General features: G+C 58.5%; 1 protein-coding gene across 4 annotated transcripts in view; it reads left to right on the forward strand.

Annotated features, from left to right (window-relative positions):
• The window catches only part of EHMT1 (euchromatic histone lysine methyltransferase 1), a 64,796-nt gene that overhangs the window by 20,576 nt on the left and 26,648 nt on the right, over positions 1–17,572 (forward strand). Inside the window, exons 2-7 of one of the 4 annotated variants that reach the window (XM_084898907.1) lie at positions 3,077–3,143; positions 3,772–4,325; positions 9,924–10,095; positions 11,430–11,587; positions 11,805–11,993; positions 17,031–17,108. In XM_084898907.1, the coding sequence (XP_084755033.1) occupies positions 3,077–3,143; positions 3,772–4,325; positions 9,924–10,095; positions 11,430–11,587; positions 11,805–11,993; positions 17,031–17,108 (1,218 nt within the window). The remainder of the gene's footprint in view (positions 1–3,076; positions 3,144–3,771; positions 4,326–9,923; positions 10,096–11,429; positions 11,588–11,804; positions 11,994–17,030; positions 17,109–17,572) is intronic. The other 3 variants (XM_084898908.1, XM_084898909.1, XM_084898910.1) reach the window with 3 other exon arrangements.

Consider the following 17,572-nt stretch of genomic DNA (forward strand, 5'->3'; position numbering starts at 1 on the left):
TGGTGTCTAGTCCTGCAGTTTGTCAGTTACATGAGTACATTCCCACAGAACCATGTTTGGTTTAATAAAACGTATTTAAAAAAATAAAGTAGTTCTTCCTAAATGCATTGGTTTCATTAAGGAAGTACATGACTGCATCTGAATGGCTAGGTGGGCCCCTCTTAATCCCACTCCCCCCATTTTCCTTTATCATGATAGAATGTACTTAAACATACATTTTCATCTTTTAACCATTTTTAAATACTGTCCGGTGGCATTAAGCATTTCAGTGTTGCATGACATTGCTGTCTATTTCGAAAACATTTCACCCCCCCCAGAAGCTCTGTCCCTGTACAGCTGTCTGTGAATTTGCCTGCCCATCTAAGCAGAACTTTACAGGTTTTGTCATTTCGTGTTGCTTATCTCGCTTAGCATGATATTTCCAAGGTCCATCCGTGTTGTAGCCTTTGCCAGAATTTCATTCCTTTTTCCGGCTGAATGCTATTCCGTGGTCTGTGTGAACCACATTTCTTGCTCTTCATCTGCTGACGGACACGAGTATTTTCCATCTTTTGACCACTTTACAGAGCGCTGTTTGAACACTTGTGTGTAGGTGTCTGTTCCAGTGCCTGCTGTCCGTTCTCTGGCGTATGTACCAGGAAGGGAATTCTGGGTCTTTTGGTAACTGGTTAAAAACTTCCTAGCTTTCGGTGACAGCCGTCGGTGGGCGAGGGGCCACTCCAGGTGCTGGCGATGGCTGGTCGGACCGGCTCTCTGCCTCCTGGGTTCTGGTGGGTTTGTCCTTCCTGGCTACGGGAGCTTTAAGATCTTCTCTTGCCGTGACACTTACGTGGAGCACAGTTCTCTAAAAGCTCACAGGAAAGTGCTGATCCTATTGAAATGCAAAACAAGCAGAACTCAGAGAAGCTGGCAGAAGAGGAAGGATTTGGAGCTGGCATCCAGTGAGAGTTGTGGAAACATCAGGCACATTACGGCTCAGGTGCCAGAGCATGGCAGGAAGCGCCTTCTGTTGACATCGTCAAACGGATTGCTGTGCCCGGCAGTTCCAGTGGCTGCTTGTCACTAAATGGTCTTTTCTATTCCACATCTTTACATTGGGAGGAGTTTGTTCAAGAGGAAAAAAGCCGGCTGCGTGAGAGCCAGGCCGGACTCCAGAGCAGGCAGGTTCACCAAAGCTTGGTTTTGCCGTGAGCCAAACTGAAGCAGTCGCACTGTCCACGTCCAGGAGAGACTGTTGTGGAGACGAGGATGTCGGCCTCTTTGTGGAGGGAGAGGTGTGTGACTGCCTCCACTCCGAGGACAGCCAGGCGCCAAGCCCGGGGCCCTGCCTGCTCCAGCTGACGCACCTGCCAGGCGGGCTCTCTCCTGCGCTCCGCAGAGGAGAGGCAACCAGCACCTTTCCCGGTTCCTAAGCACCCGGTATGTCCGGGTTCTGGGACCGTGTGGCCTCAGGGCTCCGGCCTTGCAGTCTTTGGCCCGGCGGTCAGGGACCTGGGGCGCTGGCAGGGCAAGTCCTCACTCAGGACTGAGGCTGTGCTGCTTCCCCCCCCCGCCGGGGCACAGGAAGAGAAGAGCACTGTGGCAGTTGTCCGTGGCACCTGCAGCCATGGTGCTGGTGGACTGTGCCCGGGGCCAGCAAGTCCCAGGGCAGAGGGATGGCTTTCCTGCCTGTGAGCCGAGCGCTGGGCCGGGCACCTGCAAGCTGGCTCATGGGCACCTCTGGTGGCTGATGCTGGTTCCGTGGCCGCTGACCGGACGTCCCCAGCAGCCTCTCCTGGGGCCTGGGCTCCTCCCGGTGGCTGTGCTGATGTCCGTGCCCAGCCTCAGACTCGGAGGAGCTGACGTTAGCCAGGCAGGTGCCGTGGCCCGTCCAGGAAACGCCTCTCCGGAGCGGCGTCAGCATGGCTGCTCGCGGGCCGTGGGCACGGGCTGTGTGCTGGTCTGGATGTCAGTCTTTGGAACACGGGGCCGAGAGACCTCTGTCCAGAAGGGGGCAGGAGGAAGACCCTGGTTTTCTTCTTTGCAGACAGGCAGGGAAGGGTTAAGTAGCAGATGAAAAGGGAGTTTGTTCCCTTAAATGTAAATTATGGGGCAAATGTATATTAATTGTGTTTTCCAAATTTAGGAACTAACTCCTTTTCCTGCCAAGGGAAGAAACAAAAAGACAAAGAGAAAAAGGAAGTCTACCAGATGTGGGAAGGGCTCATTCTCTCTCCAGCCCCTCGGACCATCAGCTGTGGACTGCTGGGCTGGAGTGCTTACAGTCAGGGAGTGGGGGGCTCGCCACGGCAGACGTGGCCTGGAGATGCGTCCGCGTGTGAGCGCCCCTCGGCGTGGCCGCCCGCGCTGTGGGCAGCGCTTCTCCAGGGAGGAGGCGGCGCTGCCCAGTTTCGGGGTGGCGTCTGAGCAGAGGAGGCCGGGCGGCTCAGCACTCGGCGCCTGGCTTTGGTTAGAATCACCCATCGCGCTTTTGGGGGAAAGGCCTTCTCGCCCGCCTCCTGTGCTGGCTGGACGTGGCCCATGGAGGGGTCAGTGACAGTGTCCCGCTGTGGGCCACGCCGTGGGTTGCGGAGCTCAGTGGGAGACCTGGGTCTGCATCACGGGGCCCCAGAGGGCAGGCTCTCCCCTTCTCGTTCGTGGCCGTGCGGTGGCTGAGGCCCGGGCAGAGCCTCAGGGGCGTGCTGCTGTCTCCCCAGAGGCTGACCTCTGGGCACGCACTTGTCTCCTCGCCATCCCAGGGCCGCCACACGGGCCCGCCCGGGGGACTCTACACTCACTCGCCGTCTCTGTGACGTAGGCTGTGGACGTGCGGAGCACGTGGTGGGTCCCTGTCACAGCAGAACACTCTTGAGATCTTTTGTCAGCCGCGCACCAGCACCCGCTTGGTACAGCGGCTCCACAGCCCGGGGCCTGCGCCCCTCACTGTCCGGACCCCCCTCCTTACTGCCCGCTGTCCAGCCACCCACCGTGAACTGTCACCTGGGGCTTGGTTTGGGTTCGGGACCCTCCGAGAAGTCATGGTGGCGACTTGCTGGCCTGCCTTGCGGGCACGTCTGACAGTTGTTTCCGTTCACAGGTAGTTCCGGCCAAGGGGGAGGCCAGACAGGACTGCTGCCTGAGGACCGAGCTGCTGGGAGAGGAAGGTAAGGTGGTCCTGCCCGGCCAGCTTCTCCTCTCGCCCCTTCCCAGGCACCAGGCCCACGCAAGGTCTAGGGAGAGAAAAGCCTCGTCAGAGAGTGAAAAGCCCTTCCAGTCCACTCAGAGCAGCGAGTCTGAGTGGTCATGGACCAGTTGCTGGCAGCTTCGTTCACGTCCCTCACCGCAGCCGCTCAGGGTGCTGCCCGGGAGCAGTGCTGGGTGCTCGGGGTGCTCCCACAGAGGACGCACTGAGTGGCTCTCAGCCACAGGCTGACGTGGCCGGTGTCTTCGACCTGGGGAAGCATGCCTTCCCTGCCTCCCCTCGGGGCCTTTTCTCAACGCAGTGGTGAGTGAGGCCAGGGACTCCCCCCCGTGGCCTGGAGCTGAGGCCGGGAGCCGCCAGCCATGTCCGCAGCAGCCAGCCAGGCTGCATGCCTCCTGCCACACGTGGCCTTGCCTTCTCTGACATCACCATCCTGGTGGTGCTGACTTGCACGTCCCTGATGAATTTGAGCATCTTTTCAGGTGCTTAGTAGCCACTGTGTCTTCTTTGGCGAAATACCCGTCTAAGCCATTTGCCGGTTATTAAGGGGGGTCCCTGGTGCAGCGCTCTGACTCTCCCCTCTGTTACAGAGATCTCTATGGCTGCCGATGAAGGCTCCCCCGAGAAGCCGGGAGGAGACGCCCACGTGGCTGCAGACGGGGCCACCAACGGGTCCTGTGAAAGGAGTGATACCAGCAGGCATGTCAGCCCAGCTGAGCACACTCAGGACAATGCAAAAGTCAGCGCCCAGGAAGGGCCCACCAAACTGGCCCGGATAGCGGAGAACGGGGTTTCGGAAAGAGACGCCGACGTGGAGGAGCAGAACCATGTCCCGGCTGACGACCTCACACAGACGGCCGTCATCGGGAGCAACGGGTACTTCCTGAGTAAACCAGCCCCGCAGGAGCCGGCCCTGCGGGTCCCCAGCACCTCGGCACCCTCCCTTCCCGGCCATGCTGCGAAGACTCTCCCAGGAGCGGCTGGCAAAGGGCGGACTCCCAGTGTGCCCTCTCAGACTCCCGCCGCGCCAGCCAGGCCCGGGGAAGGGAACAAAGACTCAGAGGACAAGAAGCCCACGGCCCTGGGCGCAGATGTCAAGGTTCATAGGGCTCGGAAGACCATGCCGAAGTCCGCCCTGGGCCTGGTAATGCGCCCGTCGGGGGGGGGTGCCGGGACAGCGTCCTTGGTGTTCTGTTTCTGTGCCATGGCAGGGGCGCGGTGCAGGAAGGAGAGGGCGGCACATGGGTGGCCGCCTGTAGGCGGGGAGGTTAGAGATGCTGCTCCCAGTTGGGGGGGCAGCGGCGCAGCCGGGCTCAGCCTGCTCTCTGGGCTTTGCTCTTGGCGGTGCCCATTGCCCGCGAGGAAACGCATCACAGACTGCGCTCCTGCTCTGGGCTGGGCTTTCCTTCCCGCTCCGAGCCCACCCCGTCTCCTCGGGACGTGAGTAGACAGGTCAGAGCCACGGTGTCTCAGAGGGAGGGACGAGGGACCGCACCCAAGACCCGTCCAGGTCTCTGCCCTGCACCCAGCCAGCAGCTGAGGGCTCGGTCTGACTGAGAACAGGCGGCCGTTCCCGATCACGCCGAGCCAGGTGCCTCGGCTATTACCACGTGCACTCTGAGTGCCCGCAGGCTGCGCGTGCTCCCCGTCCTGCAGAGTCGGGTTTGTGGCCAGGTCCCTGGGATCTCTCGTACAGGCATTGCTGGGTGCACGCGATGCCAGTCTGCCCATCGTCCGCAGGGCCCTGTGCTTTCCCTGGGCAGCCTCCCTGCGGGCCCTGAGGGCCCGGCTGTCCGTCTCCTCAGCGCGAGGAACATGCTCTGTGCGCTGCTCTGTCCGTGGACGTGAGTCTTCTGCCTTCTCGCATGGCACCTCAGCGGGTTCCAGTTTTGATATTTTTGCTGGTCATTTCATATATTGATATTTTTAGTGTTCACAGCTGCTTTTTTCATAGCATTCTTAGTTATATTTTGTATTATTTTAATTTTATTTTGTTAATGCTCACTTGAGGGTAGTTTTTCCATTGATTTTTAGAGTAGAAGGGAAAAGAGAGAAACATCTGTTAGTGGCCTCCCCTCACCTCGACTGAGGACGGAACCCGCAGCCTTTCGGTGCCGGAGGCGTGCTCCGCCCACGCAGCTGCCAGCAGGGCTCGCACCTGTTCCTGTCTAGGTCTGTGTTCTCGTTTCTCTGGGTCAGTGCAGGAGCACAACTGCAGGTCACGTGGTGATTAGAGATTTAGTTTTATAAGCAACTGCCAAGCCACCTCCAGACCAGCCCTGGCACATTCCACCCTAGCATGGGCTGCACAGCCCAGTTCCTCTCGCCAGTGCTGGGGTGCCGTAGTTTAATTATGGTTGTGAGAACTGTTGTGTTTAATTCTCTGCACGTCCTGGTGGCCATGGTGTGTCCTTCCCGAAGCGCTTCCATGCCTGTGCTGGGTTTCACCTGCGTGTCCTGTGAGCGCGGAGGCTGTGGCTGGAGCCAGGCTGGGCCTGCACCTGCAGACTCTCTGGCCTGTGCGGCTTCACGCTCGCAGAGGGTCTCGCGGGAAATGCTTCCCTTTGGTGAGGTCCAGCCGGCGCGTAGAAGCTCCTCCTCATGGCTAATTGTTTGGTGTCACGTCCAAGAGCTCGTGAGCCCTAGGTCCCCGATTTCTCTGATTCTTAGGAGTTTTTTACTTTCATGTGAACTTTAAATATAGGACCCGTGTACCCATTTTGAGTTAATTTTTGTATTAGGTGTGAGGTTGAGATGAAGTTCATTTTTTGTGCCTATTTTTTCTTGGCCCACCATTATCAATTTCAAAATGCATGTGAGAAATTTTACACCACTTATTTAATCTCCTTGAAATTATACTTTTATTCCATTCCCTCTTCCAGGTGTTTATTCTGCCACATTTTTATTCTTGAGGATCTTTTGTCATCTCATTAAGTTTTTCTAGGGAAAGAAAGCAATTTAAAATTCAATACCAAGAGTTTCTCTGACCATCGGCTTCTGTGTCAGCTTTGTTTTGAATTGAGTTCTTAGGATGATTAGTATGCAGTTGGCTGCAACACATCATTTCGTTGGAAATTGCTGCACATTCTCAGGCCGGTCAGTTGTAGGAAGAGTGTGGAAGGGTGTGAGGCTTGGAAACCGATTTTCTGAAGGCCACGCCCGCCCACTCCACAGCCTGGACACCGTGTGCTCCTGGGGTCCCTGTGAGGGGGGAGATACCCAGCCAGGACCCCTGCATGTGGTGCCCTCGTGCTTTAGGCCTGGCCTCCGCTGCCCTCAGGATGGTCAGCTCCCCAAACCCGCTTCTCACTTGTTTGGTTTTCTTTGGAATCTGAGCTTTATTGAAAATTGTGGTTTTAAAAAAAATTCTTGCAGAAACCTTTGGCTCAGTGGACAGAGCATTGGCCTGTGGACTGAAAGATCCCAGGTTCGATTCTGGTCAAGGGCATGTACCTTGGTTGCGGACACATCCCTAGTAGGGTGTGTGCAGGAGGCAGCTGATCGATGTTTCTTTCTCATCGATGTTTCTAACTCTATTCCTTTCCCTTCCTCTCTGTAAAAAATCAATAAAATATATCTTTAAAAGATTCTTGATTTTTAGAGAGAGAGAGAGAGAGAGAGAGAGAGGGAGAGAGAGGAAAACATCAATTTGTTCTACTTATTTATGCACTTGTCGGTTGATTATATATAATGTGTGTGTGTATTTATACACATATTAATTTTTTTATTTTTAGAGAGAGTGGGAGAGGACGATAGAAAGAAACATAGATGAGAGAGAAAAATTGTTTGGCTGCCACCTGCATGCCCCCTATTGGGGACTGAGCCTGTAACCTGGGCGTGTGCCCTGATCAGGTATTGAACCAGTGACCTCGGTGCATAGAATGATGCTGAACCAACTGAGCTATACCAGACGGGCATTAGTTGATTCTTCTTTATTTAATACACACACACACACCAGAGGCCCGGTGCACAAATTCATGCACCAGTGGGGTCCCTTGGGCTAGCCTTGGGATTGAGCCGAAGCCAGTTCCGACATCCCCTGAGGGGTCCTGGATTGCGAGAAGGTGCAGACCAGGCCAAGGGACCTCACTGATGCTTGATCGGGGCGGGGGAGGGACATGGGAGGTTAGCCAGCTGGGGAGGGACCGTGGGAGGGCTCCAGGGCGTGTCTGGCCCATCCTGATTGATGGACCTCAGCAGCAAGCTAATATACTGGTTGGAGTGTCTGCCCCCTGGTGTTCAGTGCACGACATAGTGAGTGGTTGAGCTGCCTTAGCATATCGTTAGCATATTATGCTTTGATTGATTGACTCGACAACTGGACACTTAGCATATTAGGCTTTTATTATATAGGATATTTTCTTGATTTCAGAGAGGAAGGGAGAGTGAGAGAAACAATGATGAGGGAGAATCCTCGATCTGCTATCGCCTATACGGCCCCTGCTGGGGATTGACCCTGTAACCTGGGCATGGGTCCTGACCGGGAATGGAACGGTGACCTCCTGGTTATAGGTCGACGCTCAACCATGGAGCCATGCTGGCCTGGCATTGGTTGATTCTTTCATGTGCATTGGCCTGAGTTCAAACCCACAACCTTGGTATATGGGGATGACAGTCTAACCAACTGGGCCAGGGCTTGGAAATGGCATTTTAAGACAAGTCATTTCAGTGAGAAAGTGAATGTTGGAAAAGGTATCTGTCAGAGTGTGAAATGCAGGCGTTTGCAGGCCTCACTTCTGCCCCCTGGCAGTGCAGTTGTCTGCTGCCTCCCTCCCTCCCTCCCTCCCTCCCTCCCTCCCTCCCTCCCTCCCTCCCTCTCCCCAACCCCTCCAGTGTTGGTCCTGGCAGAAAGCAGTAACGTGGCAGATGCCTCCACTTTTTGGGCAAAGAAAGGGAAGTTTCTAGAAGGGAGCCTTTAGGCCTGCATTGAGGTCCTTGTTACCTCGGCCCGCAGTGCAGCCCGTTTCTCTATCTGCACAGTGGCCCCTCAGCTTTCTCCTTCCCGTCTGTGTCACCACTGCCCCTCCTCCCATGTGTCCCCGGATTCCCCAGGTTCTGAGGAAAAGATGGGTCAGTTCTTGGAGCTCCCGCCATCCTCAGCACAGCCCCCGCCCACCCTGTGCAGTCTCATCTGCTGGAGAGGGCCGCTGTCTGTGCTGGAGGGCTCACCCCGGCCGGGAGGGTGGCCTGGGGACACGGGTGCGGTGATGAGGACTGCACCCTGTGGCCGTTTGGGTGCCGGTGGGGTGTGAGCCAGCCTGGTGCAGTGGGTGGCAGGTGTGACTCAGTGCCCTCTAGGAGTGTGACAGTGTCCTGGGGGCAGGGGAGGGGGAGGCTGAGGCGCCCAGACCCATCTAGGCAGCTCTGTATGAGGCAGTTCTTGTCTCATGTTTTTGCTTTGTCAAATAATAGTGCCTAACAAAACCGAGAAGCTTGCCTTTTTTAGATTTTCAAAATAACATCTTACAGAGCAGTGTGTCCCTGAGTGGCCTGTGCTGCTTCGCTGAGGCCCAGTCTGCCTCTGTCTGCCGTGCTGGGCCTTGTGGGGGCACAGGGAGCAGGATGCGGTACCTGGTCCAGTGACAGACACCCACCTGGCACTCCATTGGAACAGTGTTCCCTGTGCCCAGGGGGAGGGGGAGGTGCTCCCTGTGCCCGGGGGAGGGGGAGGTGCTCCCTGTGCCCGGGGGAGGGGGAGAGGGAGGAGGAGGTGCTCCCTGTGCCCGAGGGGAGGGGGAGAGGGAGGGGGAGGTGCTCCCTGTGCAGGTCCGAGGGGGAGGTGCTCCCTGTGCCCGGGGGAGGGGGAGAGGGAGGAGGAGGTGCTCCCTGTGCCCGAGGGGAGGGGGAGAGGGAGGAGGAGGTGCTCCCTGTGCCCGGGGGAGGGGGAGAGGGAGGGGGAGGTGCTCCCTGTGCCCGAGGGGAGGGGGAGAGGGAGGGGGAGGTGCTCCCTGTGCCCGGGGGAGGGGGAGAGGGAGGAGGAGGTGCTCCCTGTGCCCGAGGGGAGGGGGAGAGGGAGGGGGAGGTGCTCCCTGTGCCCGGGGGAGGGGGAGGTGCTCCCTGTGCCCGGGGGAGGGGGAGAGGGAGGGGGAGGTGCTCCCTGTGCCCTGGGGGAGGGGGAGGTGCTCCCTGTGCCCGAGGGAGGGGGAGGTGCTCCCTGTGCCCTGGGGAGGGGGAGGTGCTCCCTGTGCAGGGGGAGGGGGAGGTGCTCCCTGTGCAGGGGGAGGGGGAGGCTGTGGAGGAGCAGCACGTGGAGCAGGTGGGAGAGTATCCTTGTCAGAGAAGAAGGGGGTGGCCAGGGGCCAGTTAGAGCCGCTGGGCCAGCTGCCGCCTGGACAGTGACCCCACCCATGAACAGGCCCAAAGCATAAAATACACCATCTTAGCCAGTTCTAAGCGTCCCGTTCTGGACACAAAGGACATTCATGGTGTGGAGCCACCGTCACCCTCTCCGGGACCTTCTCATCTTCCCACATGGACACTGTCCCCTTAAACACGCATCCCGCCGCCTCCCCACCCCGCCCACCGCCAGGGATTGTCTGTCTGTGGGTCTGACTCCTCTAGGGGCCTCACGTTCTTAGCTGGCGGTGCTGACCCTATAGTCCCGGAGCCAGGCGCACCTCCTCCCGCCTCACGGTGACACGTGTACGGAAAGGAGCGGGGCCCGGGCTGCAGGCTCTGCGCCGGCTGCGGTGTGCCAGCTGCTGGTGCGTAATTACGGTCACTGACTGCCTTTGTCCTGAAGCCCACAGCCAGCAAGGACCCCCGAGAAGCTCGAGGTCAGGAGGAGCCTGCAGAGGAGATGAGCAAGAACGTTTCTGATTTTGGACGACAGCAGCTTTTGCCCCCCTTCCCACCCCTTCACCAGTCGCTACCTCAAAACCAGTGCTACATGGCCACCACGAAGTCACAGACAGGTGAGGCCGGCAGTGGCCGGCTCCGGGTGTGTGTTTCCACCCTGCCCCTGCCCACCCAGAGCCGTGTTTGACTCTGAGTGTGAGTGTGCTCAGGGTTGGGGCGCTGGCCTTGGGGTCCTTCTGGGCTCCCCTGGAAACCTGCAGCCCCCCCCCCCCCCCCCCCCCACACACACACACACCGGTACCTTGTCAGTCTCACATGAAGATCGTCTCCATGACGGAATCTTACTGCCCTGGTCCCCTGTGCAGTAAGACGCTGGCTGGGGAACTCCCCATGGTTATTGGGGGCCCTGTGGGCGGAGGGTGCGGGAATGGTGCTCTGGCCCAGCTGTTGTCCTCCCCTTTGCTGTGGGCGCCCTCACTCTGCTCAGCCTGCTTCTGCTTCTGCTCCTGCCGTTGGGGCTGGGGCTGAGCATGGGTTTCGCTGGGCCTCCGGCGGCAGGTGGCTGCACGAGTGGCCCCAAGGAGGCCGGGGTGGCGGGGCTTGCGCTGGAGCCACTGGACACAAATCCTGCAGACAGGACGCTCCCTTCAGTGTAGTGAGCCCCGTCAGCCTGGCTGCGCTGCGGCCGCTCCCGAGAGGCTGCCTGGGGCATGTCCATGGTCGAAGCGGCATGTGTCCATGGTCGGAGCGGCATGTCTTCTGGACTTTAAATACTCCTGCCTGTAGGGACGTCTGACCTCCGGCCGTGTAGGCCCTCTGCCGGCATCTCCGCGCCGTCCCCGCTGTGTGCTCCCCCGAGACTCCTGAGCCGGGAGCGTGGGCGCAGACACGCCCCTTTGGCCTCCAGATACTTCAGAGTTGTCTCCTACGAGGGACGCATGATGTCCCTGGAGAGGGGCACTGCCATCGGGGCGGTAACCGCGCAGCCACACTGGCCAGCTTTTGCCAGTTGCCCTGAGAATGCCCTTTTCAGCAAACAAAGCAGTTTCTCTCAGTGGGTTTCAGAAACTTTTAGACCCTGGAGTTTTTTTTGTTTTTTTTTTAAGTTTGGTTCCAGCTTTGTCCTCCCTTTTCCGTGGGCGCTGTCACCCAGCACCCTCCTGCCTTGAGCTGGTGGACGGAGCCAGGAGGAGGGTGGCAGGAAGGTCACTGCAGGGGCGGGGCTTTCAATCCCAGTTGCATCCGTACAGTCAGTGTTTTCTTATGAATTGAACGGACGGCCCGTGAGCGCCCCTGCCCGCGGCCATCCCCTGTCTGTGCCGTCCCGTGTCTGTGCTGCGTGTTGGTGGTCAGGCTGGGAGCTGTCCCCCACCTGGAAAACACATTTGAATGGCGCTTCCTTTTCTTTCTTGTCTCCCTTTGACTTTTTTTTTTTTTTTTTTTTTTTTAGCTTCCTTGCCTTTTGTTTTAGCAGCTGCAGTGTCTCGGAAGAAAAAACGAAGAATGGGAACCTATAGTCTGGTTCCCAGGAAAAAGACCAAAGTGTTAAAACAGAGGACGGTGATTGAGATGTTTAAGAGTATAACTCACTCCACTGCAGGCGCCAAGGTACGGGGCGCAGCGTGTGCCGTGTGTCTGTCCAGGACCCTCTGCGGCCGGAAGGGTGGGGGGTGGATGGCCTGTGTCCCTTTCGAAGGAGCCAGGCTCTGAGTCGCTGTGGCTCTAGGCCACGCCTCCCGTCCCGGTGGTGGCGGCGCCCTGCGCTGGTGGGTGGCAGGCCGTCCTGCTCCCGGCTCCACGTGACGGATGCCCTGCCCCTGCTCAGAGCGAGAAGGACCTGGGCGACAGCACCCTCCACGTGAACGGGGAGAGCATGGAGATGGACTCGGAGGAGGAGGACTCCGAGGAGCTGGAGGAGGAGGAGGACCAGGGCGCCGAGCAGGCTGCCGCCTTCCCCACGGAGGACAGCAGGACTTCCAAAGAGAGTGTGTCGGGGAGTGACCGCACCCACAAGGTAGGCCTGTCCCTCCTCGGTCAGGAGGCTGCGGCGCGGACCTTCGTGGATCCGGGAGTCGGGAGTGGCCCTTCTAGGCCCCCTCCAGTCCCTGCCTGCATCTGACTTAAGTTTCTGCTTATCTTTCCTGCATTTAGATAACATTTATGTTATCAGGGATGTGTGTCCCTGTACCTGTGTGGCAGGGCTGCGTTGAGCTCCTTGGGCTCTGGGTGGACAGGACTCTGGTGGCTGACTGCTCGTGGTGCTTGCTGCTGGCCGGTGCGGCCCCTCCCCAGGCGCAGCCTCCCCCGCTGAGGCACTGATGGGAGTCCCTGTCCTCCTGGTCGGAGCCAGTGGGCACCCACGGCTGCTGAGGGACATGCAATCGGGCAGCCCCTGGTGTGTCCCAGGGGCCAGGCACGTCCTTGTTATGTGGCCACCCGAGGACCAGCTCCAGGAGGTGGCAGGGTGGCAGCACAGTCACAGCTGCCGCATCGTGGCCCTGCCAGCCGGGCACTGCCTGCAAGTGGCCCTGGGCTCCGTCCTGGCCAGCGTCTCCAGGGGCCCGGTGGGTGTGGTTTCTGAGCAGATGCCGTGGATGGGGGAGCATCAGTTCTGAGGGGAAGACAAGAAGGGCCGTTGGGAGCTGGGGGACATGGATGCTGTGCTCTTCCTGAGCCGTATCAGACTTGGCTCAGGAAACTTTGAGCTGACCACTGCTCCGAGCCCGCTGAGCATTCTGTCCCGTCGTCTGTGGTTGTGCGTCTGTGACGACGTGGCACCAGGAGCGTGTGTGACCGTGGGGTGGGCATCCGCTCTGGGCCGGCTTGTCTCCCAGCCCTGCCTGGGGGCTCGCAGCCCAGGCCTCGCCTCCTGCTGTTCCTCCTGGATCCTGGGTGCTGGCATTGATGTAAGCTGTCTTCTAATACTTCATGGATATCACCTTCTGTTCATGAACGTTTGACTTACAGAACTAATTTGGTGATAAAATGTAATGTTAATGCACTCAAAATGGCTGAATGCTATGGAACCCATTCCCTCGAAATGGCTGTCCACGTACGTCAACAGCGTTTACTGGCTGATTCTCCCCTGGCTGGTTTAAAAAGCCTCCATTGTCATAGACACCACGGCACAGGAGTTTGAGTCTGTAAAGGGGAAAGCTAAGTGAGTCTTCAGCGAACCAAAGAACCAAGGAAAGGCGGACAGAAGAAGACACTATGGCCAGCGGGAAACAAAACCAGATGGCGGGTATGGCTCTCAGTCGGCAGCTGCAGGGAGCAAGAATAGATGTCATGATCACGGCCACTCCAGGGAGAGAAAGATGGTCCATGCACCTGCGGACACTCCTCACGCCTGACTGTGTGTCGGTCGACAGCCCCAGGTGTGTCACACGGGGGCCGTGTGAGGGGCAGACTGCTCAGCGGAGACAGAGGTCACAGGGCCTGTTACCAGCACTGAGTGGCCGAGATGAAAGGGGGAGGCCCAGAGCGTCTGTGTTTCGGGGCGCCTGTGAAGCCAGCTGGGGTTGGGGTTTGGGGATGACCTCGTGATCCCAAGAGTGATAAGGACTTCGTTGGCCAGTGACCACAGAAAGCCACGCCTGAGTGTTCACCGGCCGCCCTCCAGAGCCCTGCCGCCCTCGGACCGCCCTGCTCTGTGCTGACGGAACCCTGCGTGGGCATGTGTTAGTGTGGCTGTCTCTGCAGTGTTACGTTCGTGGCATTTGTACTGTTAATTCATTTTCATTGTTATATCACGGTGTGTTTTTTTTTAATTGATTTCATAGAGGAAGGGAGAGGGAGAGAGATAAACATCAATGATGAGACTCATTGATTGGCTGCCTCCTGCACGCCCCCTCCTGGGAATGGAGCCTGTAACCTGGGCGTGTGGCCTTGAGGGAACGGAACCCCAGATGCTTCAGTCCACCGGCCGACACTCTATTGTGGAGCCACCCTGGCGAGGGCTATCACGGTGGTTTTTAAAGTCATCTTGGTTCTCTGAGATCCTCTCTGGCCGTCTTGGGGTCAGAAGTTGCTGCAAAATGCTAAAATCGTAGTTGCCTTTAAACTGTCATTTATTGGAGCTGTACTGTGGGTTAAACATGCTCGTTTTAATTTCTGTGACAGAAGTACTATCGGACATAACACAGTAAAGGCTCTGTTATTCTTAGTGGTTTTCCCGAGACCAGGTGCCTGCTGGCCGCCCAGAGTGCCTGCCGCTGTGGGACCCGCACGACTTCACGGCCAGACTGGCCTCCCCTCCCGAGGGCTCAGGCACGTCTCCTGTGTGTCCCCGTGGGACCCCGCTCGGTGCAGCCGCTTGTCGGTGGGGCGGTTACATTCCAAATCACTTGGTAGCAGGGGAGCCCGTTGTGTGTCCCTCCCATGGCGGCCGCCTTCTCACTGGTGTGGCCAGCATTGCTGTTTGGTTTAGAAGCCGGTTTGAGGGTCTGGTCACGTGGCAGGCAGCTGGGTGGGTGGGGGTCACAGATGTTCTGAGCGTTGGGAGGAGGCGAGGCGCAACCCTCACTTCCCAGCCTGAGGTCCGAGCTGGGTCTGGTGACAGGTCGGCCCCAGAGCCTTCGCTCCCTCCTGTCTCAGCGCTGCAGCACCGCCCGGTTGTCCGGCTGCGGTCCCTCTGCCCGTCCCTCGGGTTTGATTTGCCTTCTCAGCAGCTGTTGTGTGTGCAGTTTCCCAGCGACCCTGCCAAGTCCCCTGCTCCTTCCTTCCAGGTCTCACGGCACGAGCTGGGCCACTGAGTTGTTAACCTGCTTGTTTTGATGGTAGTTTCATTGCTCAGTCTGCTGTTGTTGTTAATCCCCACCTGAGGATATTTTTTTCCATTGATTTTTAGAGGGATGAGAAGGGGGGGCGGAGAGAAACATTGATGTGAGAGAGACATACGGTATCCATTGCTTGCCTCCCGAATGCTCCCTGACTGAGGCCGGGGATTGAGCCTGCAACATGCCCTTGACCGGCATTGACCCTTCAGTCCAAGGGCTGACGCTGTAATCACTGAGCAACCTGCTAGGTTTCATTGTTCAATCTTTTTAAAATAAAAACTACCCAACGAAACTTACAGATACCATATAATAAATAAAGCTGACGGAAGCTACCGAACCCTACCAGACAGGCTGCTGTGCTCCTCAGTGTGAGCTTTTAAAGCGTTTCTAACAGGGGTGAAGGGGAGGGTGGCTGCCGTCTCCCCGCCTGAACCCGCAGCCCCGTCACTGAGATCTCGTGGGACGAGAACCAGCGGGAAACGCTCCTGTGGCAGGACCAGGAGGAAGAAGTGTTTGCGGGGATGGATTCCCCTCCAGCGGCGAGACCGCAGCGGGAGGAGAGCAGCTGGAGAGCCGCGCCCGTGCTCCCGCACAGAACCAGGGAGCAGGTGGTGGCGGGGCGCAGCCTCAGGGTCAGGGCCCGGCGGTGCAGGCGCGGGACACGGCGGGCGGCACCGCACGGGCCACGCCGTCTGTCCGGGACAAGGTCGTCGCAAAGCAGGCACTTCAGTGTGGCGCTTCGAAGGGAAGACTGTGAGAAACAAAGCACAGCTTCTCCCTGTAAAACTAAAAGCACAGTCTGTGACGTGCTCACCGGTGCGCTGGGCAGTGGATTCCACAGGAAGTGCGCGCTCCCTGTGAGAAGAGAGCGTGGATTTGCTGGAAGAGGCTCAGAAGAAAGACGAGCTGGTGGCGAGGCCCATGGCGTGTCTGGAGGGGAGGACCGTGCTATGTGCACCCCCAGATCCGCTACAGGATTGTCGGGAGCGGCGGGCGCAGGCCTTGTGGCCGCAGGATGGGAGCGAGGGCCGCGGTGCCTGAAACGGGCGGGAGCTGCAGAGGGCCGTAGCAGCCGTTTGTAGTAAGACCGAGTTTATTGCAGGAAGAGAGTTTAGGTTGTGGCCTGGGGACCGTGACATTTGTAAATGTTGGAACAGTCGGCTGATCTTTGGGGAAAAGGTGTGGGCTCCTGCTGGATGGTCCCTAACGAACGCCACCTCCTTCCGGAATTGGGGTGATGGCCACCCCGAGCGTACTGAGAACCACCCATCAGACACTTGAAAGCGACGCGTTTCTGGGTAAAGAGCCACTTCCCGGGAAAGCTGTTACTTAAAAAAGTAGCTTCCAGAAGATTTAAAGTACTGCTGGGTGGCAGGGGATCTTGGGACTCTTCTGATGGCCAGCGAGGAGAGAGAAGCCCGAAGAGAGAGGTGGACACGTGTGGCTGGTCCAGGTCACCCTCTGAGTTTATATCAAAACCCCAGAAGCAAAGCTCCAAGAACTTACCGCAGAAAACACCTGTGACAGTCAGCCGGCACCGTGCCAGCACCTGTGCGTGCAGCTTCCCAGAGCGGTCAGAAAGCAAGAACCCCAGGCGTGTGGATGCGGTGAGGCCCAGCGGAGGCGGAGAGCACGTGAAGCCGTGCCTGTGGGGCTGGTCCCGGCGGAGGGTCCTGTGGCTCAGTGCACGGCCACGTGTGGAGCTGGGTGCCCTCGAGGAGGGGCTGGCGACGCCCCCACGTGCCCCACGGAGGGCCAGGCCAGCACGTGCGGGCCGTCCCCGCCGCCAGGACCGTGAGAAGGGGCCCATGGGTGCTCGTGTGTTTTAGCATGTGTCACCCATGTGGTAGAAAAGGCTTATCCACAGCCAGTAAGGTCTGTGTCGATTTGATATGGAAAGAACTACAAAACGTGTTTTACTTAGAAGAAATAACATCCACAAACTGCCTGTGATGGCTCGTCATCTGACAAGACAGAAATGCTCTATGTTCAGCCCGTGTGGGCACCGGCGGAAGGCCCTGTGCCGATGGGCCAGGTGTGTCTGCGGGGGCGGGGTCATTGTCTGTGACTCTGTACCCTCTGACCTCACCGCGTGTGTTACTGCCCGACCGAACTCCACGCTCAGAACCGCAGGTGATGGGCCAGGCACTCACCTCAGCGCTGACCATGTGAGCTCCCGCTGTGTTTGGAAAATGTGGTTTTGATGGAATCACTGCCACTGGAGCGTCTCATTGGTTTCTGTTTTCTTTTTGGCTTGTTGTGCGGCTGGTCAGATGGATGGCGAGTCTGAGGAGGAGCAGGAGTCGGCCGGCACCGGGGAGGAGGAGGAGGACGGAGACGAGTCCGACCTGGTAACCAGCGGTGCATTCTGACTTCGTGTTTTTAGCCCAGGCACCAGGAGGCAGCGTTATCCGTTCATTGTGACCGCGCGCGTGGGGGGACAGGGCCTCGGACAGGAGCAGGAGCGGCACTGCAGTCAGGCCAGGCAGGGGTCCCCCGAGACTGCTGCCACCGCATGGCCTGAGGAAGGAGGCGTGAGGGGTCAGGGAGAAGGCACCTGTCGGGGTGAGGGCGGCAGCACGGGGTGGGGTGGGGCGGGCGAGGCCAAGTCTGTGGTTAGCACTGGGCAGCCAGTGGAGTCGTCACGGAGGCAGGGCCCTGGTGGGAGGGGGAGCTTGGACGTGGGGCGGGATGCAGCCTGGGCACCACGGCCAGACAAGTGGGTCCTGAGACCGGCAGGGGTTCTCCGAGCTGCAGGGAGGGAGCTCAGGATGGGGGTCACGTGGCTGGAGGAGCGCCCTTAGGAGGCAGCACG

Source organism: Pipistrellus hanaki, assembly GCF_964339955.1.
Source record: "Pipistrellus hanaki genome assembly, chromosome: 11".
NCBI classification, from domain to species: domain Eukaryota; kingdom Metazoa; phylum Chordata; class Mammalia; order Chiroptera; family Vespertilionidae; genus Pipistrellus; species Pipistrellus hanaki.